At 37.3% G+C, this 26,547-nt stretch overlaps 1 protein-coding gene and 1 non-coding gene across 6 annotated transcripts in view; both read right to left on the bottom strand.

The window, feature by feature from the left end:
• Positions 1-26,547, bottom strand: part of Dock3 (dedicator of cytokinesis 3) — a 364,288-nt gene that overhangs the window by 257,058 nt on the left and 80,683 nt on the right. For all 5 annotated transcript variants that reach the window (XM_075964736.1, XM_075964739.1, XM_075964737.1 and 2 more), the window contains exon 4: positions 21,182-21,237. In XM_075964736.1, the coding sequence (XP_075820851.1) occupies positions 21,182-21,237 (56 nt within the window). The remainder of the gene's footprint in view (positions 1-21,181; positions 21,238-26,547) is intronic.
• On the bottom strand, positions 19,465-19,571 carry LOC142847404 (U6 spliceosomal RNA). The gene has a single exon (XR_012910166.1). It is a non-coding gene; the product is annotated as a U6 spliceosomal RNA (small nuclear RNA).

Raw genomic sequence — 26,547 nt, 5'->3', positions numbered from 1 at the left:
AAGAGGAAAGTTCATAGCACTAAGTGCCCACTTAAAGAAAACAGAGAAAGCTCACATTGGAGACTTAACAGCCCGCCTGAAAGCTCTAGAAAAAAAAGAAGCAGACTCACCTAGGAGGAGTAGGAGACTGGAAATAATCAAACTGAGGGCTGAAATCAATAAAATAGAAACACAGAGAACAATCCAAAGAATCAATGAAACAAAAAGCTGGTTCCTGGAGAAAATCAACAAGATTGACAAACCACTATCCAAACTAATCAAACGGCAGAGAGCGAATTTGCAAATTAATAAGATCAGAAATGAAAAGGGGGACATAACCACAGACACAGAGGAAATTCAGAGAATCGTTAGATCTTACTACAAAAGCCTATATGCCACAAAACTGGAAAATGTAAAGGAAATGGATACTTTCTTAGATAAATATCATTTACCAAAGTTAAATCGGGACCAGGTGAACAATCTAAATAGACCTGTTAGTCGCGAAGAATTAGAAGAGGTTATCAAAAACCTCCCTACCAAAAAAAGCCCAGGACCAGATGGTTTCAATGCGGAATTCTACCAGAATTTCCAAGAAGACCTAATACCTATACTCCTTAATGTATTTCACAATATAGAAACAGAAGAGGCACTGCCAAATTCCTTTTATGAAGCTACAGTTACTCTGATACCAAAACCGCACAAAGACTCAACCAAGAAAGAGAATTATAGACCAATCTCACTCATGAACATCGATGCAAAAATCCTCAACAAAATACTGGCAAACCGAATCCAAGAACACATTAGAAAAATTATCCATTATGATCAAGTAGGCTTCATCCCAGGGATGCAGGGCTGGTTCAACATACGAAAATCTATCAATGTAATCCATCATATAAATAAACTGAAAGAAAAAGACCATATGATCATCTCATTATATGCTGAAAAAGCATTTGACAAACTTCAACATCCCTTTATGATAAAAGTATTGGAGAGATTAGGGATACAAGGGTCATACCTAAATATAATAAAAGCTATATACAGCAAGCCGACAGCTAACATCAAATTAAATGGAGAGAAACTCAAAGCCATCCCACTAAACTCAGGAACACGACAAGGCTGTCCACTCTCGCCATACCTCTTCAATATAGTGCTTGAAGTTCTAGCAATAGCAATACGACAACATAAGGGGATCAAGGGGATTCGAATTGGAAAGGAAGAAGTTAAACTTTCGTTATTTGCAGATGATATGATAGTGTACATAAGCGACACCCAAAACTCCACCAAAGAACTTTTACAGCTGATAAACAGCTTTAGTCATGTGGGCAGGATACAAGATCAACTCCAAAAAATCAGTCGCCCTCTTATACACAAAGGATATGGGAGCAGAGAGGGAAATCAGAGAAGCTTCACCTTTCACGATAGCCACAAACAGCATAAAATATCTTGGGGTAACTCTAACCAAGGAAGTGAAAGATCTATTTGACAAGAACTTTAAGGCATTGAAGAAAGAAACTGAGGAGTATACCAGAAAATGGAAGAACCTCCCTTGCTCTTGGATTGGGAGGATCAACATAGTAAAAATGGCAATTCTACCAAAGGCAATTGATAGATTTAATGCAATCCCCATTAAGGTCCCATCAAAATTCTTCACAGATCTTGAGAGGACAATAATCAACTTTATATGGAAAAACAAAAAACCCAGGATAGCCAAAAGAATCCTATACAATAAAGGATCTTCTGGAGGCATTACCATCCCTGACTTCAAACTCTATGACAGAGCTACAGTGATGAAAACAGTGTGGTACTGGTATAAAAACAGAGAAGTCGACAAATGGAATCGTATAGAAGACCCGAATTTTAACCCACAAACCTATGAACACCTCATTTTTGATAAAGGAGGCAAAAGTATACAATGGAAGAAAGAAAACATCTTCAACAAATGGTGCTGGCATAACTAGACGTCAACCTGTAGAAGAATGAAAATAGACCCATATCTATCGTCATGCACAAAACTCAAGTCCAAATGGATTAAAGACCTCACTATCAGTCAGAACACATTGAACTTGATAGAAGAGAAAGTGGGAAGTACCCTACATCAGATGGGCACAGGAGATCACTTCCTATGTGTAACCCCAACAGCTCAGACATTAAGGGCAACATTGAATAAATGGGACCTACTAAAACTGAGAAGCTTCTGTAAAGCAAAGGACACTGTCACCAAGACAAAAAGGCAACCTACTAACTGGGAGAAGATCTTCACCAACCCCACAACAGACAAACGTCTGATCTCCAAAAGATATAGAGAACTCAGGAAACTAGAATTTAAAATGCTAATTAACCCAATTAAAAAATGGGGCACTGATCTGAACAGAGAATTCTCAGCAGAGGAAGATCAAATGGCCAAAAGACACTTAAGGTCATGCTCAACCTCCTTAGCGATCAGGAAAATGCAAATCAAAACAACTTTGAGATATCATCTTACACCTGTCAGAATGGTTAAAATAAAAAACTCCAATGATAGCCTTTGCTGGAGAGGCTGTGGAGGACGGGGTACCCTCATCCATTGCTGGTGGGAATGTAATCTTGTGCAACCACTGTGGAAGTCAGTGTTTCGGTTTCTCAGGAAATTTGGGATCAACCTACCCCTGGACCCAGCAATACCACTCCTGGGAATATACCCAAGAGATGCCTTATCATATGACAAGAGCATTTGTTCAACTATGTTCATAGCAGTATTATTTGTAATAGCCAGAACCTGGAAACAACCTAGATGCCCTTCAATGGAAGAATGGATGAAGAAAGTGTGGAATATCTACACATTAGAGTACTATTCAGCGGTATAAAACAATGACTTCTCGAATTTTGCATGCAAATGGATGGAAATAGAAAACACTATCCTGAGTGAGGTAACCCAGACCCAAAAAAATGAAAATGGGATGTACTCACTCATAATTGGTTTCTAGCCATAAATAAGGGACACGGAGCCTACAATTGGTGTTCCTAAAGAAGCTAAGTAAGAAGGTGAACCAAAGGAAAAACATATAGTTATCCTCTTGGCTATGGGAAGTAGACAAAGCTGCCGGAGAGAAAATTGAGATCTTGGGGGTGGGGTGGGATGGGGGTAAGGGGAGATGGGGAGAGAAAAGGGAGAAGGGGAGGAAGGGGGAACTTGGAGAAAAAGGAGGATTGGGATAAAGGAAGGTTGGATAGGGGAGCACGGAAGCACAATTCTTAGTTAAGGGAGCCACCTTAGGGTTGGCAAGAGTTTTGAACCTAGAATGGCTCCCAGGTGCCCAAGCTGAGGTCCCCAGTTAATTCCTTGGGCAGTTGGGGATAGGGAACCTGTAATGACCCTAGCCTATAGCAATACTGACGAATATCTTGCATATCATCATAGAACCTTCATCTGGTGATGGATGGAGATAGAGACAGAGATCCACACTGGAGCACTGGACTGAGCTCCCAAGGTCCCAATGAGGAGCAGAAGGAGGGAGAACAAGAGCAAAGAAGTCGTACCCACCCACTGAGACAGTGGAGCTGATGTATTGGGAGCTCACCAAGGCCAGCTGGACTGTGACTGAAAAAGCATGGGATAAAACTGGACTCTCTGAACATGGCGAACAATGAGAGCTGATGAGACGCCAAGGACAATGGCAAGGGGTTTTGATCCTACGTAATGTGCTGGCTTTGTGGGAGACTAGCCAGTTTGGATATTCACCTTCCTAGATATGGATGGAGGGGGGAGGACCTAGGACTTACCACAGGGCAGGGAACCCTGACAGCTCTTTGGACTGGAGAGGGAGGGGGAAAGGAGTGGGGGGAGGGGGAGAAGGGTGGGAGGAGGGGGAGAAGGGTGGGAGGAGGGGGAGGGAAATGGGAGGCTGGGAGGAGGTGGAAACTTTTTTTTCTCATTTTCTCAATAAAAAAAAGATTTAAAAAAAAAACCAATATGCTGCTCTTAACAAAAAAAAAAAAGAATAAGTAAAGAAAATGTGGTACATTTACGAAATGGAGTATTACTCAGTTGAAAAAAAAACAAAAAACACCACCACTCTGAGTGAGGTACCACAGACCCAGAAAGACAAACACAGTTTGTACTCACTCATAAGTAGATATTAGATGTAAAGATAAGGATAACCAAGCTACAATCTTCAACCCCAAGAAGCTAGATAACAAGGAGGATGCTAAGAGAGACATGTATGGATGCCACTCAGAAAGGGAAATAGGTAAGATCTCCTGAGAAAATTGGGAGAAGAGAGGGAAGAGAGGAATTAAGGAGAGGGGGGAAGAGAACATGAACAAACAGAACATTAGGACTCTTAATTCTACAAGTTCAAGGCCAGCCTAATCTAAAGAGTTAGTTCCAGGACAGACAAAAAAAATTAATTCTACAAATTTGGAACTTAAGCCAAGAAAATCTACTGTGTTACAAAGTCCAGCTTAAATAAGCACTAGTCCTCCCAATAGCATTTAAAAACATTACGTGCTGTGCTCATTACAGAATCAGACTGAAAAAGCTGACTGGAAGCTTTCCTAATTAAGCATTCAATCAACAACAGCATGTATAAAGTAAAAATATCTTATTTTCTTCTTTTTAAAAATAATTCAGTTGTGCCAGCACCATTTGTTGAAGATGCTTTCTTTCTTCCATTGTATACTTTTAGCTCCTTTATCGAAAATGAGGTGTTCATAGGTTTGTGAGATAAAATCCGGGTCTTCTATACGATTCCATTGGTCGACTTCTCTGTTTTTATGCCAGTACCACCCTGTTTTCATTACTGTAACTCTGTAATAGAGTTTGAAGTCAGGGATGGTAATGCCTCCAGACAATCCTTTATTGTATAGGATTGTTTTGGCTATCCTGGGTTTTTTGTTTTTCCATATAAAGTTGATTATTGTCCTCTCCAGATCTGTGAAGAATTTTGATGGGATCTTGATGGGGATGCATTGAATCTATAAAATGCCTTTGGCAGAATTGCCATTTTTACTATGTTGACCCTCCCAATCCAAGAGCAAGGGATGTCCATCCATTTTTTGGTATCCTCTTCAATTTCTTTCTTCAATGCCTTAAAGTTCTTGTCAAATAGATCTTTCACTTCCTTGGTTAGATTTACCCCAAGATATTTTATGCTGTTTGTGGCTATCGTGAATGGAGAAGCTTCTCTGATTTCCCTCTCTGCTTCCATATCCTTTGTGTATAAGAGGGCGACTGATTTTTTGGAGTTGATCTTGTATCCTGCCCACATGACTAAAGCTGTTTATCAGCTGTAAAAGTTCTTTGGTGGAGTTTTGGGGGTCACTTATGTACACTATCATATCATCTGCAAATAACGAAAGTTTAACTTCTTCCTTTCCAATTCGAATCCCCTTGATCCCATTATGTTGTCTTATTGCTATTGCTAGAACTTCAAGCACTATATTGAAGAGGTATGGCGAGAGTGGACAGCCTTGTCGTGTTCCTGAGTTAAGCGGGATGGCTTTGAGTTTCTCTCTGTTTAATTTGATGTTACCTGTCGGCTTGCTGTATATAGCTTTTATTATATTTAGGTATGACCCTTGTATCCCTAATCTCTCCAAGACTTTTAACATAAATGGATGTTGAAGTTTGTCAAATGCTTTTTCAGCATCTAATGAAATGATCATATGGTTTTTTTCTTTCAGTTTATTTATATGCTGGATTACATTGATAGATTTTCGTATATTGAACCAGCCCTGCATCTCAGGAATGGAAGAAAGAAAGCATCTTCAACAAATGGTGCTGGCACAACTGGATGTCAACCTGTAGAAGAATGAAAATAGACCCATATCTATCACCATGCACAAAACTCAAGTCCAAATGGATTAAAGACCTCAATATCAGCCCGAAAACACTGAACCTGATAGAAGAGAAAGTGGGAAATACCCTACAACACATGGGCACAGGAGATCACTTCCTAGGTATAACCCCAGAAGCACAGACATTAAGGGCAACATTGAATAAATGGGACCTACTAAAACTGAGAAGCTTCTGTAAAGGAAAGGACACTGTCACTAAGACACAAAGGCAACCTACTGACTGGGAGAAGATCTTCACCAACCCCACAACAGACAAAGGTCTGATCTCCAAAATATATAGAGAACTCAGGAAACTAGACTTTAAAATGGTAATTAACCCAATTAAAAATGGGGCACTGAACTGAACAGAGAATTCTCAACAGAAGAAGTTCAAATGGCCAAAAGACACTTAAGGTCGTGCTCAACTTCCTTAGCAATCAGGGAAATGCATATCAAAACAACTTTGAGATATCATCTTACACCTGTCAGAATGGCTAAAGTCAAAAACACCAATGGTAGCCTTTGCTGGAGAGGCTGTGGAGGACGGGGTACCCTCATCCATTGCTGGTGGGAATGCAATCTTGTGCACCACTGTGGAAGTCAGTGTTTCGGTTTCTCAGGAAATTCGGGATCAACCTACCCCTGGACCCAGCAATACCACTCTTGGGAATATACCCAAGAGATACTCTATCATATGACAAAAGCATTTGTTCAACTATGTTCATAGCAGTATTATTTGTAATAGCCAGAACCTGGAAACAACCTAGATGCCCTTCAATAGAAGAATGGATGAAGAAAGTATGGAATATATATACTCTAGAGTACTACGCTGCGGTAAAAAGCAATGACTTCTCGAATTTTGCTTGCAAATGGATGGAAATAGAAAACACTATCCTGAGTGAGGTATCCCAGACCCAAAAATATGAACATGGGATGTACTCACTCATAATTGGTTTCTAGCCAGAAATAGGGGTCACAGAGTCTACAATAGGTGAACCTAAGGAAGCTAAGTAAGAAGGTGAACCCAAGGAAAAACATATAGTTATCCTCTTGGCTAAGGGAAGTAGACAAAATTGCCGGGGAGAAAATTGGGATTTTGGGGGTGGGGTGGGATGGGGGTAAGGGGAGATGGGGAGAGAAAAGGTAAAAGGGAAGGAGGGGGGGGACTTGTGGAAACAGGAGGTTTGGGATAAAGGAAAGTTGGATAGGGGAGCTCGGCACCACAGTTCTTAGTTGAGGGAGCCACTTTAGGGTGGGCAAGAGACTTGACCCTAGAGGGGCTCCCAGGTGCCCAAGCCGAGGTCCCCAGTTAGTTCCTTCGGCAGCTGAGGATAGGGAACCTGAAATAACCCTATCCTAGAGCAATACTGACGAATATCTTGCATATCATCATAGAACCTTCATCTGGTGATGGATGGAGATAGAGACAGAGACCCACACTGGAGCAATGGACTGAGATCCCAAGGTCCCAATGAGGAGCAGAAGGAGGGAGAACATGAGCAAAGAAGTCGGGACCATGAGGGGTGCACCCACCCACTGAGTCAGTGGAGCTGATCTACTGGGAGCTCACCAAGGCCAGCTGGACTGTTACCGAAATAGCATTGGATAAAACTGGACTCTCTGAACATGGCGAACAATGAGGGCTGATGAGACGCCAAGGACAATGGCACGGGGTTTTGATCCTACTTAATGTGCTGGCTTGGTGGGAGCCTAGCCAGTTTGGATGTTCACCTTCCTTGATATGGACGGAGGGGGGAGGACCTAGGACTTACCACTGGGCAGGGAACCCTGACTGCTCTTTCGACTGGAGAGGGAGGGGGAGAGGAGTGGGGGTAGGGGGAGAAGGGTGGTAAGAGGGGGAGAAGAGTGGGAGGAGGGGGAGGGAAATGGGAGGCTCGGAAGAGGTGGAAATTTTTTTATTCTCCTTTTATCAATAAAAATAAATAAATAAATAAATAAATAAATAAATAAATAAATAAATAAATAAAAATAATTCAGGGTGGTGGCTAGTATATTTGTTAGTCTTTAAGCTGCTGCCATCATGGAAACGCAGCAGTACTGTTAGCATAGCCACCAGTCACATCTCCTTGCCCTGCACCTACAACAGTGACACCTCCTGGTTATTATTACACCTATGGCAATTTTCTCAAAACCTGTAACAGAGGTAAGTACACCTGATTAATAAATAAATAAATTTGAATATTGTAAACAAACCCCAAGATAATAGCAGACAATATCACCATCCATGAATTTAATAACTTTTTTTTTCTACTTAGGATGAGATTCTACAAGGCTTATATGGAGTTCCTAGAATACCCATTTTTGTGATCATAGGACTTAGCTTTGTTTTTTATATTACATCCTTTAAAAATGGTTTGATAACAGTCAAGAATGAGACACTTTTAGAAATGATATAGTCTTTACAGACTAATGAGATATTAGCTGAAAAAATAATACCATTGAAAAGGATAATCTTAATTTGACAGACAAAAATTCAATCCATGTCAGAGGGTTATGAAATCTTACAGAAGGATACTGAGAGATTATCTGAATAGATTCATACTGTTGAAAGTGACAATCAAAATCTGTTAAAAAGTTATCAAGTTAGCAGCTAAAGTATCTCTCCAGGAAGGCAATCTGCACATCATCCAAATAATATTCAAGGATGGGAAGTATTATTAATGGAAAAATATAAAAACTTGGAATCACATGTGTAGAATGAGTACCAGAAATTATTTGATTTGATGAAATCATTAGAAATATTCACACGCCAGGAGATTCAGGCTTTACAAAAGACAGTGGTAAAAAGATTTGAATTGATTGAGGTAAGTATCAGAACTGATAAGAAAGGAGAGTAGGTAAAAGCATCAGCATCACCAGTACCTCTCAAAGTCAGAGATGACTTACCAAGAGTTTTAGTGACTTATTCTGTTATTACCTCTGACAAGCCAACAAATATTCAATATCCAAATTGATAAAAGAATGTAAATGAAAACCTATAGGTATGAAAGATTTAAAAGATATTAAGAAGCAGTGACATCTTCTGGCATGCATTCATCATTTATAGGGAAACAGTAAAGGCATAGGCTTCTAGCAATAAGGCTACTCCACATGATTGGCTTCAATTAATCTCAGCGGTTATGGAAGATGATCAGCAGTTACAATGAAAGTACTATAAGAGAGAGAAGGCTAAAGCCCTAGAACAGAAAGGAACGGTCAAAGAATTTGAGGCTTCCCAAGATCAAATTCTTGGTAAGAGCTGTTATGCTGATCCACAGAGTCAAGATCTTTATAATGAGCACATCTTGTCCCTATGCCATAGAGCAGATTTAAATGCTTGGGATAGGATTCAAGAAATAGACAGAATTGTGAATCACATATTAAATTTAAATAAGGCCCTAGAGAACCCTTTAGTGGCTTTTTATAAAGATAAACTAAAGCTGAACAAATAGGAGTAACAAATCTATAAGCTGATGACTACGTATTAAATCTCTGGCTTTTGAAAATGCCAATTTAGAATGCAAAAAGATACTTGGGCAGAGATTATAGTACCTTTTACTAATGATGAAATTTTAAAATTATGGGAAGACAATGAACCCTGACAAAGAGCTTGTGCTAACTTTTTAGGAAAGATTAATAACAACTGTTCCAAAAGCGACAAATTTAACCTTATGAAGAGAGTAACTTAGATCCTTCCCTGCACTGTACATGACACACCAATAACTGGAGCCTGCACATTCTATGCTGATGCAAATAAATCAAAAAAAGTCAGGTTACAAATCAGAATATTTAGCTAAAGTGGAACAAAGCACTTATAATTCTGTTCAAATGTCAGAAATTATATGTTATTCTCAAGGTACTAAGGGATTTTCAAAAACTCAATATCGTTACTAATTCTCAATATGCAGAAAGAGTTGTTTTGCACACTGAAACCTCTGAATTTATATCAGATGATACAGAATTGACTTCATTGTTTATCCATGTTAAGACATAATCAGGAATAGGCTTTGTCCCATATACACAGCACACATCTTATCCCATATGGGTCTTCCAGGTCCTCTAGCAGAAGGTAGTGCAGAAATTGATCAATTATTAATTGGAAATATGCTGAAGACCTCAGAATTTCATTTAAAAAATCATGTCAATAACAAAGGTTTAAAGAATAAGTTTTCTATTACATGGCAACAAGTTAATAAGATTATAAGGAAATTTTCTACTTGTTCTCTATATAACCAAACACTGTTACCTGCAGGGAATAACTCAAAGGGTAGCAAAGAAAGAAAATCTGGCAGATGAACGTGTTCCATTTTGTAGAATTTTAAAAATCAATATATGTACAGCACACCACTGACACCTATTCAAGTTTTCAATGGGCAACTGCTTTGAGCTTGGAAAAGGCTGCATCAGTAATCACGCATTTGCTAAAAGTTAGGTCTAACATGGGTATACCTGCACAAATGCAGACAGACAATGGTCCAGCATATATCTCTAATAAAATGAAACAATTTTTTGCTTATTATAATATAAAGCGTATTACAGGTATACAAAATAGTCCTACAGGTCAGACAGTTATAGAAAGAACAAGCCTAACTATAAAGGGTATGTAACACAAATAGAAAGGGATGGAAAATACCCCCAGAAATAGACTGCATAATGCTTTATTGTATTAACCTTGGATTTTCTTAATGCTAATAAGAAATGAACAATGGTAGCAGAGAGACATTGGGTAATAGAAAAAAACTTCTGAATTAAATCAGTTGGTGTATTTCATGGATGTATTGACCTCAGAATGGAAACCAGGGGATGTGCTATGTTGGAGAAGGGGTTTCACTCTTGTTTCCACAGGAGAAGAAAAGCTATGGATACCATCAAAATTAATAAAGATTCAGTTTGAAAAAAAAGAAACCTCGTGAGAAAGAGAAATAATCGTCATCCACAGAGCTGACAATCATACAGATGGTAAGGAAACTTATAAGGGTTGGGGCAGGGTTCTGATCTTGTCTTTGCAGGAAAGTACTTATCTTCAAAAAGTAGAGAGACCTTGGACAACTACATGCCCAAAAGAAAAAAAGATAAGTTTTCCAGAAAGAATAACCAAGAAAAGAGAGATCTGATTTATGGTACCATATCCTCTGCAGGGTAAAATTTTATTACCTGAACACACACACACACACACACACACACACACACACACACACATCCATATACTTCTCAGTATAATAATGAGCCTAAATCACCTAAAAAATTAAAGCTGCCTTTGGAGTTGAACAATGGCTATCCTTCTAGAAATTCAAGCATGTTGCTAAAAGAAAACTTCAAGAGTTTCTGTCTTGTATCAGGAACCATCTGGTATGTAGAACTTCTTTCTACAGAAAGAAGAAAGAATTTAGGAAAAATTTTACTTCTTCCCATTCCTATTTTTGTCTCTATAGTATCTTTCATTGAATATATGCCTACATGAATAATGTTTAAGTTTTCCACAATGAACAATAAATTTTCCTGCAGTAATCTTTAAAGTTTCCAGGAAAAAGATAGGGCCCTAGAGCAACGATTCTACTTAGTTGACATGACATCATGATGCTGATAGCACCACTTTAAGATCAGTTTTGGGTTACAAGCTGTTCAAGATGATGCACCTTCTTACAACGGTCTGACCAGAAATTAAAATAAAAACTTCAAATAAGGACTTCAGAAAAACCCTACTAACTATTCAGAGATGATTTGCAATTATACCTGACAGTAATCTTGAAACTTAACCATAATTTTAGTTTTTACAGGATCCTGTGAAAATAACATTGCCCCCACGACAGCTGGAAGAAATTCTAGAAGATGATGTCCTCTCTCCCAACAAAGTTTGTCCTCAGGGTCAGGGACATCTATTAGGGGTTGATTACAAGAGTAGTATAAAGTTGGGGCTTGGGGTAGAAACTAAATAGGCTCAGGGATCTTTCCTTTTGAAAAAAAGAAAAGAAAGGAATTGGATGGGATAATAAGTAGATTAGTATGAGCTTACTCACACTAATAATAATAGTGAGTAATAGAGTAAATACTTGTGGGCTATAATTTATTTATAGACAATTTACATTGGTATAGATTCTTGAATATTGAGACAAATTTAAATTATATTTGTTATATTGAATATAATCCTATTTCTGTTTAAAATATTTGTGCACCTATGCAAAATTATTTTGTCATATTGTATAGATGTGTGGTTCTACCTCTGATCAAAGTATCAAAAAAAGATATTTGTATATTGATGCAATTTGGGGATATATTTATCATATTGCACTATATATTTCTACCTCTGATCAAGATACTTACAATTGTTTACATTTTGAGGTCATTGTCCTCATTTGCTGCACAGTTATTTAAAAATTATTTAATATTTTAATATGAAGCCTTAGTCTTTAAGCTATACAGATATTAAAAATTATAGGTCAATAGTCATCCATGTTTGTCATAATTATGGTTAGACTAATAAGGTTCTTTAAATGCATAGAGACTATATTCTGCATAGATAGATAATCTTCAACAACTTCAAAGAACTGTAGAATAGGGCATTCAATTAACTTTGGATTCTGTTGACATGAGACACGACTGTTTCTGGCAGCACCAATCTACTGCAGAGAGAATATTGGGCACTGAAGATGCTCCACTTGGAGCTTGTTTTCTTCTTAGCAAAACTGGCCTTTGGGCAAAGAACTGCCCCTGCCTCAACCACTGACAAAATGAATGATGTCCAGACTGGACAAGCAGGATACAAGAAAAGAACTGCCAAACCTTGACAAAACAGGGTAAAATGATTTTGAAATTTTTCTTGCCTCTGAAAATTGTCTGTCAATTACTCTAGGACTTAGCCAGAGTTGACTGCCCCAAAATTGAAAATGAGGCTTTTGGTGATTGCCCAGGTAACTAATTGTCTCTATCGTTTATTGCACCTTTTGGAAGTTGCTTGATTGTGCTTCCTGTTTGCACAAGTAATATTATTTCCCTTCTCAGGTCTTTGATGGGGTTGAGAGTCATAGTTATTTTCCTCTCCTGACTTAGTCAAGCCATTTCTAATACAAGACTTAGGTACCTTAGGACAGGATAACTATTGAAACATTTAGCATTATGTTTCTTGCTTGACGTTGTCCTTGCTGGCTGTAATTCTAATTTTTATACTTGATATTTGTTCTTATTGTATATAGTTTTGTATTAGGCTTAGAACTATCTTATTTAGACAAAAGGGGGAGGTGCTGTGAGAACTCCTTCAACAAATAGCCTTTAAGATACCAGCCCATTTTGGGCGTGGTCTCATATACTATAAACTCAGACAAAAAGCATGTGTGGGCCCTTTGGCTGCTGTATTCAGTTCCTGTTCCCAATTCATGCAGAGGACTACTGATCTGTGAGGCTACTCCTAAATAAAAAAAAAAACAAAACATACTTTTATTATACTCCATTCTGGGCTAGTGTGGGATTATTTTATTATAATCTGCAACAGCTAACCTTGCAACAATGGAATTAGACTCCATAAGGAGTTTCTTCGATGCCCATTATCCTTTTTGAAGTAACTAGTGCAGCCAGGAGCAGATGTATCTCACAGTCAAGAAAGGTCTAAGTTCTCAAAACATTACAAATTACATATTCTGTAGGCCTTTAAAGTGTTTGAAGAATTACCTATCTATGTCCAAGGAGATGTCCCCAGCTTGTTCCTAGAGCAGCTGAGGAGAGGGCACCTGAACTGGCCCTATCCTATAGCCGCACTGATGAATATCTTGCATATCACCATAGAACCTTCATCTGGCGACGGATGGAGATAGAGACAGAGACCCACATTGGAGCACTGGACTGAGCTCCCAAGGTCCAAATGAGGAGCAGAAGGAGAGAGAGCATGAGCAAGGAAGTCAGGACCACAAGGGATGCGCCCACCTACTGAGACGGTGGGACTGATCTAATGGGAACTCACCAAGGCCAGCTAGACTGGAACTGATGGAGCATGTGATCAAACTGGACTCTCTGAACATGGCTGACAAGGAGGGCTGACTGAGAAGCCAAGGACAATGGCATGGGGTTTTGATCCTACTGCATGTAATGGTTTTGTGGGAACCTAGTCTGTTTGGATGCTCACCTTCCTAGACCTGGATGGAGAGGGGAGGACCTTGGACTTCCCACAGGGCAGGGAACACTGAATGCTCTTTGGTCTGGAGAGGGAGGGGGGAGGGGGAGTAAAGGAAGGGGGAGGGAAATAAGAGGAGGGGAGGAGGTGAAAATTTGTAATAATAATATAAAAATAAAAAAGAATTACCTATCTATCTGAAATATATCTATGTATACCTAAAAAGCCTAATAAATATGCCTGTAAGCTTGACTATTATAGATGACTACTACTCTTATTTCTTAACTATACAATAACATTTCTAAATGAGCTCCATAAACATAATACCTTAAACAAGAGTAGAAATATACATACAGAAAAAAGGAAATACACATACAGTATAACAAAATTGACCTTAAATTTATATCAATAAACTAAAATCCATACCAATGTAAAATATTTTGAGAGTAACAGCTATTTTTTGAAAAGTAGATTCAATAATCTGCCCTTTTCTCCCATCATTTCTACATTATACAGTTCTACATCAACACCACTCTCAGGAGATGAAGCCAAAAAAGACTTCTGTGTCTAGATAAAATAACAACTATAAAATGAGGAGGCACTGTGTTAGATAGCTCTAAATGGCCAGCATCAATATGAGAAGATTTACTGTTGTTGTTGCTTTTTAAAAATATTTTTAAATTCTTTAAGAATTTCATAAAACATATCTTGATCTTATTCCTGGTGCTTTTTCTATCAAGACCAGGATTTGCATTTTGCCATATAAGATATTAGTTTATAGCAATAGATTCTCAATTAAAACATGCACACACACACACATATATACATATACACATATACCCTTTAACTCCCAAATTTACCCTTATCTCCCCGACCCCCAATTTTGTATATTCTTTTAAATTTTTCAATAACCCATTGACTTCAATTTCTGCTGTTCATATCACTCTAAGTATGGAACTGAAATACTGAAATGCTAGAATCTCTCTAGATACATTAACTCCTTGATTTCAACTAGATCTTTAGCTTTAAATTAACAGAAAACTAGTGACTTCTAACTTTACACAACTTCACATCCAGACAGACAAAGGTCTAATTTACAACTCCATTTAAATATGTAACTCTTCAAATTTAATATATTCAAGACTGCAGTATGTTATATCTTCTTAAAAACATATCCCTTTCCAAACTGCACATTTCCCTGAATGGCGACTACATCCTTAGTTGAAATAGTCACATATTCTTTTTATCTATAATATGTGTGCATGTGCATGCTATTGGGAAATTAGCCAAGAGTGGTGGCAAACACCTTTAATCCCAGCACTCAGAAGGCACAGGCAGGTGGATCTCTGAGAGTTTGAGGCTAGTCTGGTCTACAAAACAAATTCCAGAACAGTTAGGCTGTTACATGGAGAAACCTTGTTGGGGGGGGGGGGGAATAAGTAAAAGAAAATTTCATCAGCTCAAATGACAAAACTGACACAGCACACCTTACCACTTTCTATCACCCTGATGAACATCTGCATCTAAGTCAGAGTAGTGTCCTCCAAAACTATTATAATCTTCCTCTATCTTTTTCTCTGATATTTTCCAGTGGTGGGGACTGAACAAGTGATTTTTGCATGCCAAGCAGCCACTTTACTACAAAGTTATATTTAGCCTAGACCAATTCTAAATTTCTGTACATATTTTCTTTGTGGTTTCCATGACACTTACATAAGGCATCTTATAAATCTATGCTAAGTTGATATGATGTGCATGTGTGTGCGCATGTGCGTGTATGTGTGCGTGAAAGAGAATAGATCATATACATATGGGGGGGTAATGAGCACTTATGAAGGCCAGAAAAAGACCCCAAGTGTCCTCCTCTATCAAGCTCCACCTTTTTCTCTTAAGTAAAGGTTTCTATAAGATAACAGGCTCTAAAGATCCTCCTGTCTATCCCATGCAGCAAAGGGCGTATAGGTGACTATAACCATGCCAGCTTTTTATATAGGTGCCAGGGATTTGAAGCCAGAGATTCTCATTCTATCTGATGAGCTTTTTCCTCAGTCTGTAAGTTTATAGTTTTAATTGCATAGAAAAATTCTAAATTTCCTTCCCCAATTTTTTCATTGACATCACAACTAGCATCAATCAGCATGTATTCACTGATTCTGCAACTATAATTACTCTTAATAACTGTCTTTTAATTTTATATTAAAACTACAAATGACTTATATACTACCTTGATAATATTCATGTCATCATGTTTATATATTTGGCTTTACCCATGAATTCTATATTTTCATTTTCTTTTCTGCCATAGAGCAAGCATCTTTTTTGCTACAACTTAAAGAATTCTTCCCTTGTATTTCTTGCTAGGCAAGTCTACTTGCGATAAATTACCTCTGCTTCTATTTGTATGGGAAAATATTTCTATCTTTAAAGGGTCTGTTGAGTGAGGGGAGTGGGCCTGCTTTTCGTCCCACCCGGCTCCTCACACAGCTAGCATTACACCCGAAATAACAACACACAAATTGTATTCATTTAAACACTGCTTGGCCCATTAGTTCTAGCCTCTTAATGGCCAATTCTCACATTTTGCCTAACCCATATTTAGTAATCTGTGTAGCACCAGTCTTACCAGGAAAGATTCAGCATGTCTGACCTGGCGGCTTGCTTCATCGCATCTGCCCTGGAGAGGAGGGGCATGGCGACTGCCTCACTTCCTCTTCCTCCCAGCATTCTGTTCTGTTTACTCCACCCACCTATGTTCTAACCTATCAAGCCAAGCAGTTTCTTTATTACTTAACCAATGAAATGGACAGATTGATATATGACACTCCCACATCAAGAGTCATTTTACTGGACACAATATTTTTGCTAAGGAGTTTGTTCCTATTGGTATGTGGAACTCATCATTCCATTCCCTTCTATTCTGAAAAGTCTCTACTGAGAAATGTGCCATATTGTATAAAGCTTCCTTGTATACAAGTTCTTTTTTCTTTTGTTGCTTTCAAAACATTTGTGCTTGACTTGTGACAATCAGGTTATAACATGCATTTTTGATTTTTCTCAATAGTGTGCTTTGGGCTCTAATAATTGATGTCCAAAACCCTCCTTAGATTTGGAAAGTCTTCAGTCATTATTTCTTTCAAATTCTTGTCCATCTCTCTCATTTCTCTTTCTGGTAATTCCATATAGCATATATAATGTCCCAAAAACTTCAAAGGCTCTCTTCTCTTATGCTCTTTGTCCCATGCATGGATCATTTCAGGTGATCTACCTCTGAGTTCACCAATTATTTCTCTTACTATATCAAGAATGTTATTCTATTAAATATTTCAATTCAGGTGATATTGTTCAAGTACAGAATTTGTGTTAGGTTCCCTTTTACTTTTCCCTTGTTGCTGTGGGATAATGTCCTTAGACACTGTAAAGATTTGTCACTCATATTGGTTTAATAAAATGCTGACTGGCCAGTAGCCAGGCAGGAAGTCATAGGTGGGGTAACAAGACTACAAGAATTCTGGGAAGAAGAAAGGCAGAGACACAGTCACCAGCCAGACTCAGAAGAAGCAAGATTGAGAATGCCTTACTGAAAAAAGGTACCAAGATGCGTCGCTAAACATAGATAAAAATTATTGGTTAATTTAAGTTCTGAGAGCTAGTTAATAATAAGCCTATGCAATAATCCAAATAGTTTGTAATTACTATAAGCTTCTGTGTGTTTATTTGGGACTGAGCAGCTGTGGCACCAGGCAGGACAAAAATTTTTCATCTACACCTTGTGGTTTCTATTTACTTGTTGATTATGCTGTTGAGACATACTTTAACTTATCTGTATCTATTTTCTTATATTTCACTGTTTTTAAGACATTATTTTAGATTTGTTATCAGGTAATTTACAGAATTTCATTTTTTAGCATCAGTTATAAGACGCCTTATTACCTGACTCTTCATGTTCCTTTTAAATTTGACTTTTTCTATTAGCAAAATGAAAAAAAGCACCGCTTCCCTTGGTGTTTATGGACTGGCTTAAACAGAGAAAGGCTCTCACTAATCAATCCATCCGACAATCTGGGAACCTCTCAAAACTTTTCTATGGGTATGTATTATTCCCCCATTCTTCCTAAGAGTCTCCTTCTAATTGTTCATACCCATAAATAGTCACTGTAAATCATTCATCTCTTTTCCTTAGGGCAGTGTATTGAAAAGACCAAGGCACAAGATATATACTCTGCTCTTCTCCCCCACTTTGAGAAAAAAAACTCTGATTATATATCCTTCCTCAAACTTGCAGACCTATACTGATCACTGAGAACTGCCCATGCCTTTCTTCTAAAACAGTATAGTGCAAGGGTGAAACACTAGATGCCTGTTACACTCTTCTTTACCCCATCTGAAAAGAAGTATTGATTTTGCACGATTCTTAGTCTTACAGAACTGTGCAAACTTCAGTATGCTGCCACTCCTTTTTCTTTAGTTGCCTCTGAAAGTTTAAACTATGCAAGTAACTTCAGCAGTTGTAGCAAAATGGGTTAAAATATGTCTCTTGGGCAGTGCCCAGAAACACTAAAGATATTAAGTTTATTCCACTCATTTTACGTTGCTTTAGTGGAATAGATCAACTAATGCAAATTCTGTCTTAGCTATTATGGAGAAAAGGGTGATTCAGAAAAATTAGACTGTTCTTTTTTTTTAATCAAAATATCAGATATATTTATTTTGAAAGGTTCACTATTTACATATGCTTAGAAAGTTTGAATAAAAATTAAAGTGTTTGAGATTATATGGCAACATTAAAATCTTGACATCCACCAAAAGTTAAATAAATACAGAAATTTTGGAAATTTTTTCTAAGTTCCTTTTTTATCTTTGAGGCAAAATTTTATTATGAGAATATTTTGGTTTTTTTCTTTTAACTAATTTGCAATTTAGTTTAATTAATGAATTTGTTTGGTTGTCATATAAGTAAGTACTTTTCTATAGTTCCTTCTTACTTATTATTTCTTCTTAATGAAATATTGCCATAGAATACAACCTTCTTAGTCCCTGATAAATGGAAAACACCTGAATATCAATAAACAGATTAATGGGTAAGAACTGTTTTTTGTTGTTGTTGTTTTTGTTTGTTTGTTTGTTTTTTGATTTTTCGAGACAGGGTTTCTCTGTAGCTTTGATTCCTGTCCTGGAACTAACTCTTGTAGAGTAGGCTGGCCTCGAACTCACAGAGATCTGTCTGCCTCAGCCTCCCGAGTACTAAGATTAAAGGTGTGCACCCTTACCACTGGGCTGAGTGGCTATTTCCTGTTTTGTACTGTGGGGGGATCTGCATCATTTTACTGGATTATGTATTACTCATAAAAATCTATTGCTGTGTACATGATTATTAAATCAATGTTTCTGCAAAGGATGAGAGATGGGGTTTATTTTCAAGCTTTTGGGGGAGGGGAAGAGAAGTGGGGAGGGGGAGGGGGAAAGGGGGTGATGTGTGGGAGGAGGGGGAGGGAAATGGGAAACAGAGAGGAGGCGGAAATTTTGTTCAACAACTAAAAAAATCATAAACAAAAAAAATGTATGAAGCAAAAAAAAAATATGAACACTTCATGAATTTGTGTGTCATCCTTGCACAGCAACCATGCTAATCTTTGCATTGTCCAAATTTTACTATTGTGCTGCCAAAGTTATTCCACCATCTTGCTGATGCAGGAAAAAAACAAAAAACAAAAACAGCCTACCATTGTCTTCCTGGGCTCTGTTCCACCACATGATGACAAAATGAAAATTTCTGAGGAAAAAAAGCCAAAATAAACATAAAGTTCTTCCCGTGTACATCTGTTCCTTCATGGACCATCACCTTTAGAGATCCTTGCCAAAAGAAAACAGAGCCAGCCAGGGCTAGAGAGACCCCATCTCAAAAAAATAAAAAATAAAAAAGCAAAGGAACCTTTAAAGATCCTGTTTGTGTCAGCTGTTCTCCAGTGCCTGTAGGCAGTGTTTTTTCCATACTTTATCTTGGTTTTATAACTTCTATTCTTTATAACGACCCTGCTAGATGTCTAGATACAACAGTTAATTCTATGTAGCTTTCTATGATTTATATCCAAAGACCTTTGTGCTATGCTCCCACAGAGAAAGAGTATATCTAACAAATATGACTGTTTCTAGCAAACAGCCCTTCTGCTTTCAAACAGAATTCAGGTGTGGATTTTTCCACTACCAAGTTGACTCCCAAGCCTTCACAGTTATTAAGAATAAGACACAGGTTCCTGTACTCAAGGTAGGTCGCTTTATCATGAGGATAGTCTTGCTAGTCTACTCTGAGACACTCTATTTCTGCCACTACATATTCTTTTAAGTCCTTCCATACCTCACTCCCATGGTCCTTCTGCACAATTTCAGCTCCGTTATAAATTATAATGCTATAGATCAAGAATAACAATTTTATGTTTTGCAACAGACCATTTGAACTTGGAAAATATATTTTTGTAACTTCTAAGATCTATACTTTACCCATTGTAAGTCTAGATACACCTTGTCCTTATATAACTTTTAAATAGTGTTTATATTTTGATAGTCCTTACTTAAAAACTGAAGTAGCAGGTTATGTCTTGCAACAGTGGTTTTCTTCTGTTTGTGTTGTCCAGATCTGATGTGTTTTGTTTAAGAATAAGACACAAGGTTCCTGAACTGTGGTAATACATGTATTTAATTCCAGCACTCTGGAGGCAAAAACAGGCAGGTCCTGTGGGTTGAGACCACCCTGGTTTACATAGCAAATTCCAGGCCAGTGACATAGAGAGATATTGTCTCAAAAACAAACAAAAACAAAAATTTTTGCTTTTCAAATGTGTGATTAATGTATTCATTTTGCATAATAATGTTTTTTGTCCACAAGGTATACCTTAGATTTTTAAATCTCTACTTATAAAAATTTTAAGTTTCCTTCACTTTGAGATGAATGGTGAAATGACAAATTCATCTCTAATACCTAGTCTATAAATAATTAATTCTCAAAATCTTACCTAATGTATTTATAAAAGACACTATATATTAAACTGCTCTGATAAAATTTAGTTAAAGGTATTTATACAGAATATGGTTAAAAAATAGAATTTGAGATTCTATATAATAATAAATGCAGATTTATTTTTGTATAGAATTATTAGAATTTATATTAGAATTATATAGAAACAGATTTTAAAAATAAAATCCTGCCAATAGTAATTTTTAAACTATGAACCAAGTCACACTTCTGCTGCAACCTCTAATAATTATAAATTAACATTTAGGCTAATTACTCACCCCCTATTACTGACAATTGCCTTCTTCAAATGAATGTAATTTGCAGGAAAGATCCCCTGTAAAACAAACAAAAAGTTCAGTTAACAAAACATAAATTGTAATTAAAAAAGAAAGAGAATGGAAATGTAGTAAATAGTCTATTAAAACAACCACTTTGCACATGAAGAATACAGAGTTGAAGGAAGAGCATTAGGTTAGGATTTGATGACCATATATAACTAGATTGTAGATTTCAGAAGAAAATTACAGCCATAAACACTTCATAAATAAAATGTTCAATACTTACAAAGTAGGAATAGTCTATCAAATGACCCACAAGCTACTGTATTATTTACAGGTCATTTGTGTTCAAAATTCACATCACTATCTTATCAATAACTTAGAATTATCCAGCATTGAGTTACAGAAACAATTTTAATACATTCACTAATATTGAGGTTCATTTAAGAATGCATCAGTTTGGAAGATTTTATAAATAGTTCTTCTTGTACTCCTTTTGAAACTATTTTCATTTAGTAAGAAATACATTTTTATTTTTAAATTATATTTTAAATAATTATGTATGTGTGTGTGCATGCATAACATGCATGGAGGCCAGAGGACAACTTGTGGGAGTCCCTTCTCTCCTTCTGCTATGTGGCTTGAATTCAGATGGTCAGGTTTGGTGACAGGTATCCTTACCAACACAAAAATATATTATGTTTAAAAAGCCACTTCAGTTGTCCAATCATTTCATTTTATCCTAATAAAATCGCTTCAAATAAAACATGAATGGCCTAAATACTCTCATCCTTTAACCCAGAGTATAATAAATTATAAAGTCCACCAATAACATATAAGGCCATCAGCAACTTAACTATAGTAATTCATTTTATATAATGGCTCATAATAAAAGATAACCTGTACAGTGACAAGGAATATTAAACATGAGAGAATATAAAGACTTACACTACAGAACTACACGCAGAAATAACTAAATGAAGCTCACATATATATTTATTATTCAAGAAAAGCTAGGTAGAAAAAATAAAGAAGGCAACTACATATTAATAAAAGAAACAATTATCAGGATGTTATAATGATTGTGAAAAATTCCAATAAATGTAAGGGTTTCTCAATATCATAAAATAAACACTAAAGCACATTATAAGACAGTGGAAGGCTTCACTGCCTCACTCTGAGCGTTAGGTGGGTCCTTGCAACTCAAAACAGTAAAGAAACGTCAGCATTAAATAATCATACAATCAATACATTTTATTTACCACATCTAACATAAAAAATACACATTCATCTATGTGGCCTAGGGAACTTTCTCTGATATCTATTTTTATCTAGATAACAAAAAACTAAATACTATAGCCCAGTATCTTTAATGAATATAGATTTAAAAATTCTCAACAAAATATTCACAAAGCAAATTTAAGAACAAAATATCTTACATCACTGTCAAGCTGTCTTCATCTCTGAGAAGCAAGGTTGGGTTCAACATATGTGAAGTAATAAATGAATTACACCATACAAAAAAGACATAAGGACAGAAATAACATAATCATCTCAATAGACACAGAAAAGCTAAAGCCGGGTAGTGGTGGTGTGCGCCTTTAATCCCAGCACTCCGGAGGCAGAGGCGGATCTCTATGAGTTCTAGGTCAGCCTTGTCTACAAGAGCGAGTTCCAGGACAGGCTCCAAAGCTACAAAGAAATCCTGTCTCAAAAAAACAAAAAATTGGTTTCTAGCCATAAATAAAGGTCGGTGAGTCTATAATTTGATATCCTAAAGAAGCTAAATAAGAAGGTGAACCCAAAGAAAAACATATAGCTATCCTCCTGGGTAGGGGAAGTAGACAAGATTGCCAGGCAAAAAATCGGGATCTTAAGGGTGGGGTGGGGTGGGGGTAAGGGGAGATGGGGAGAGAAAAGTGAGAAGGGTAGGATGGGGAGAACTTGGGGCAACGGGATGATTGGGATAAAGGAAGGTTGGATAGGGGAGCAGGGAAGCACATATCTTAATTAAGGCAGCCATCTTAGGGTTGGGAAGAGACTTGGACCTAGAGGGGCTTCCAGGTGCCCAAGGCGAGGTCCCCAGTGAGTTCCTGGGGCAGCTGAGGATAGGGAACCTGAAATGATCCTATCCTATAGCCATACTGATGAGTATTTTGCATATCACCATAGAACCTTCATCTGGCGATGGATGGAGATAGAGACAGAGACCCACACTGGAGCACTGGACTGAGCTCCCAAAGTCCCAATGAGGAACAGAAGGAGGGAGAAGATGAGCAAGGAAGTCAGGACCAAGAGGGGTGCACCCACCCACTGAGACAGTGGGGCTGATCTATTGGGAGCTCACCAAGGCCAGCTGGACTGTGACTGAAAAAGCAGGGGATAAAACCGGACTCTCTGAATATGGCGGACAATGAGGGCTGCTGAGAAGCCAAGGACAATGGCACGGGGTTTTGATCCTACTTCATGTTCTGGCTTTGTGGGAGCCTAGCCAGTTTGGATGTTCACCTTCCTAGACCAGGATGGAGGGGGGAGGACTTTGGGAACCCTGACTGCTCTTCAGACTTGAGAGGGAGGGGGAGAGGAATGGGGGGAGGGGGGAGGAGTGGGAGGCTGGGAGGAGGCAGAAATTTTTTTTCTCAATAAAAAAAAATCAGTAAAAAAAGAAAGAATATACCTTGAGGAATAAAATTCTCAGGTAGAATGTAAAAAAAAAAAAGCAAAAACAAAAAACAAGGGGGCTGGAGAGGTGGCTCAGTGGTTAAGAGTACTGACTGCTCTCTCAGAGGACCCGGGTTCAATTCCCAGCACCCACATGGCAGCTCACAACTGTCTGAAGATCCAGTTGCAGGGGATCTGATACCTTTGTACCAATGCACATAAAAAATAAAGTTAAATAAACCATAAAATATTTTTTAAAAAAACAAAAACAATACCATTTCATGATAAAATCCTCAAAAATGGGACTAGAAGGAACATACCTCAATATATAATAATGGTTACGTTTGAAAAGCCTATAAGCTAACATTATACTAAATGAAGAAACTGAGAGCATTTCCTCCAAAATGTGAAATAACACAAAGTGGTCCACTCTTAATGTAATGCTCAGAACTTCAGTTAGAGAAATAACAGAAAAAATAAAAGGGATATAAGTAGGACAGGAAGAGGTTAAATCATTCCATCTGTAGATGGCATAATCTAATACTTAAGGGATGCTGTGGATACCACCAGAAAACTCATAGCATAAGAAGACAAAAAGCAACATCAAAATCAGTAGCTTTTCTATATATCAATAATAAAGTGGCCAATAAAGAAATTAGGAAAGATGATTCATTTCAATAGCTTTATAAAAATAAGGGGACTAGAGCAAAGACTCCTTAGTTAAGAGTGCTTTTGCAGAGAAATGAAGTTTGGTTCTCTTCATGTCAAGGGATTTATAACCTCCTATAATTTTAGCTTGAGGGAATCTGATGCCCTCTTCTAGGTTCTATGAGCACATATGCATGTACACATACATAGGCACACAAACATAAATAAAAAGACAAATCTTTATTAAAGGTCAGAATAAACCGCATTGTAAGATTTAAAAAAACCTCTACAATGAAAACCTTAAAGTATTTAATAATGATATTGATACAGTCACTAGAAAATAAAGGCATTTCATGCTTAGAGACTGACTCAATACCGTGAAAAAAATTACTAAAAGAATTCTAAAAATTCAATTCAATCCCCTTCAAAATATAAATGAAATTCCTCACTGAACTATATTTTAAAAAGCCTAGACTCATAGAGAACAACAATGGCCTCAAAAAGACACAGCATTTCTTAAAAAAAAAAAAACAGAATTTAACAACATCTGACCTCAAGTTAACCAAGAACTACTGGAAAAGAAAGAAAATACAGAAATAAATCCACACAGCTATGGCCACCTAAATTTTGACAAAGGTGTTAAAACCATACATTGGAGTTGGAGAGGGAAGATAGTTTCTTCAACAAATGAGTGTTAGGAAAACCAGATCTCTATATACGGAAGAATGAAGTTAAACCTCCACTATGCATATAAATAATGTATATTATAGATATTCAAAATTTAAAAATAGTTTATTACAAAACCTGAAATGCTGAAACTTTTGGAAGAAAATCTAGGGAAATCACTTCAAGATATATTGGTTTTATTTTAAATTTTGGAACGCACAACAGTGGGAAATAAACAACGTGACAAAAGGGATTACATGAAATCCAAAGGCTTCTTCATATTAAATGAAGCCATCTAGAGTGAAGGGCCTGGCTACAGAACAGGAGAAAAATATTTTTCCATTATATCTCAGAAAAAGAGTTAATATAATATCTAGATATGTATTTTTTTAAAACTACAAAAATCAAGCACCAAAACTAAATCTTTTGATCAATAAATGGACTAATGAACCAAAAAGATAGTTCTCAAAAGAAGAAAATGTGTGGCCAACAAATATTTGAAAAGTGCTTTACTTTACAGCTTTATGCATTACAGAAATACAAACTAAAACTCTTTAAGACTGCATTTTATCCCAGTTAGAATAACTATCACCAAGAAAACAAGAGGCAACAAATGGTGCTGAGGACATAGGAAAATAGAAACCCATATTTACTACTGGCAGGAATGCAGACTTGTGCAGCCACTATGAAAATCAGTATTTATATCTTTCCAAAAACTAAAAATGAAACCAACATATGGTCAAACTATACTACTCCTAGGAATATGCACAAAGGATTATCAGGTCCTACTACAGAGACACTTACACATCTATGCTTACTGCTGCACTACTCACTTACTGCTTTGAAGAGACACCATGACCATGAAAACTCTTATAAAAGAAAACATTTCAATGGGGCTAACAGTTCAGAGGTTTAGTCCATTATCATCATGGTGGGACATGGTGGTATGCAGGCAGACATGGTGTTGGAGATGGAGCTGAGAATTCTATATCTTTGATCCATAGGCAATAGGAAGTAAACTGAAACATGGCGTGGCTTGAGCATATATAAGAACTCAAAGCCCAACCTCACAGCGACACACTTCCTCCAACAAGGACACACTAACTCCAACAAAGTCTCTAATAAGTATTGGATCCCTGCTTTTTGGGTATCCTCTGCTGATGCAATAAGCCAAAGCAAACCAAATTAATAAGATCAGACTTAATTAGCAGAGCAAAACAACTCCCGGGTAACTCTTGAAAAGGCAGGAGAGAAATCACATGGTAGGCCTAGCAACCAGATTTTAAGTACCCGGTAGGTGTGTCTTGAGCAGCTCTGGGGAAGAGCTGACCCTTGGTGGGCTTTCTGAGGGGCAGGGTCTGGAATGGAAGGAGACCAGAACAGAGATTCCC

Source organism: Microtus pennsylvanicus, chromosome 3, assembly GCF_037038515.1.
Source record: "Microtus pennsylvanicus isolate mMicPen1 chromosome 3, mMicPen1.hap1, whole genome shotgun sequence".
Taxonomy (NCBI): Eukaryota; Metazoa; Chordata; class Mammalia; order Rodentia; family Cricetidae; genus Microtus; species Microtus pennsylvanicus.
Note: the sequence above shows the minus strand (reverse complement) of the source record. Positions and strands in the feature narration are given on the sequence as shown.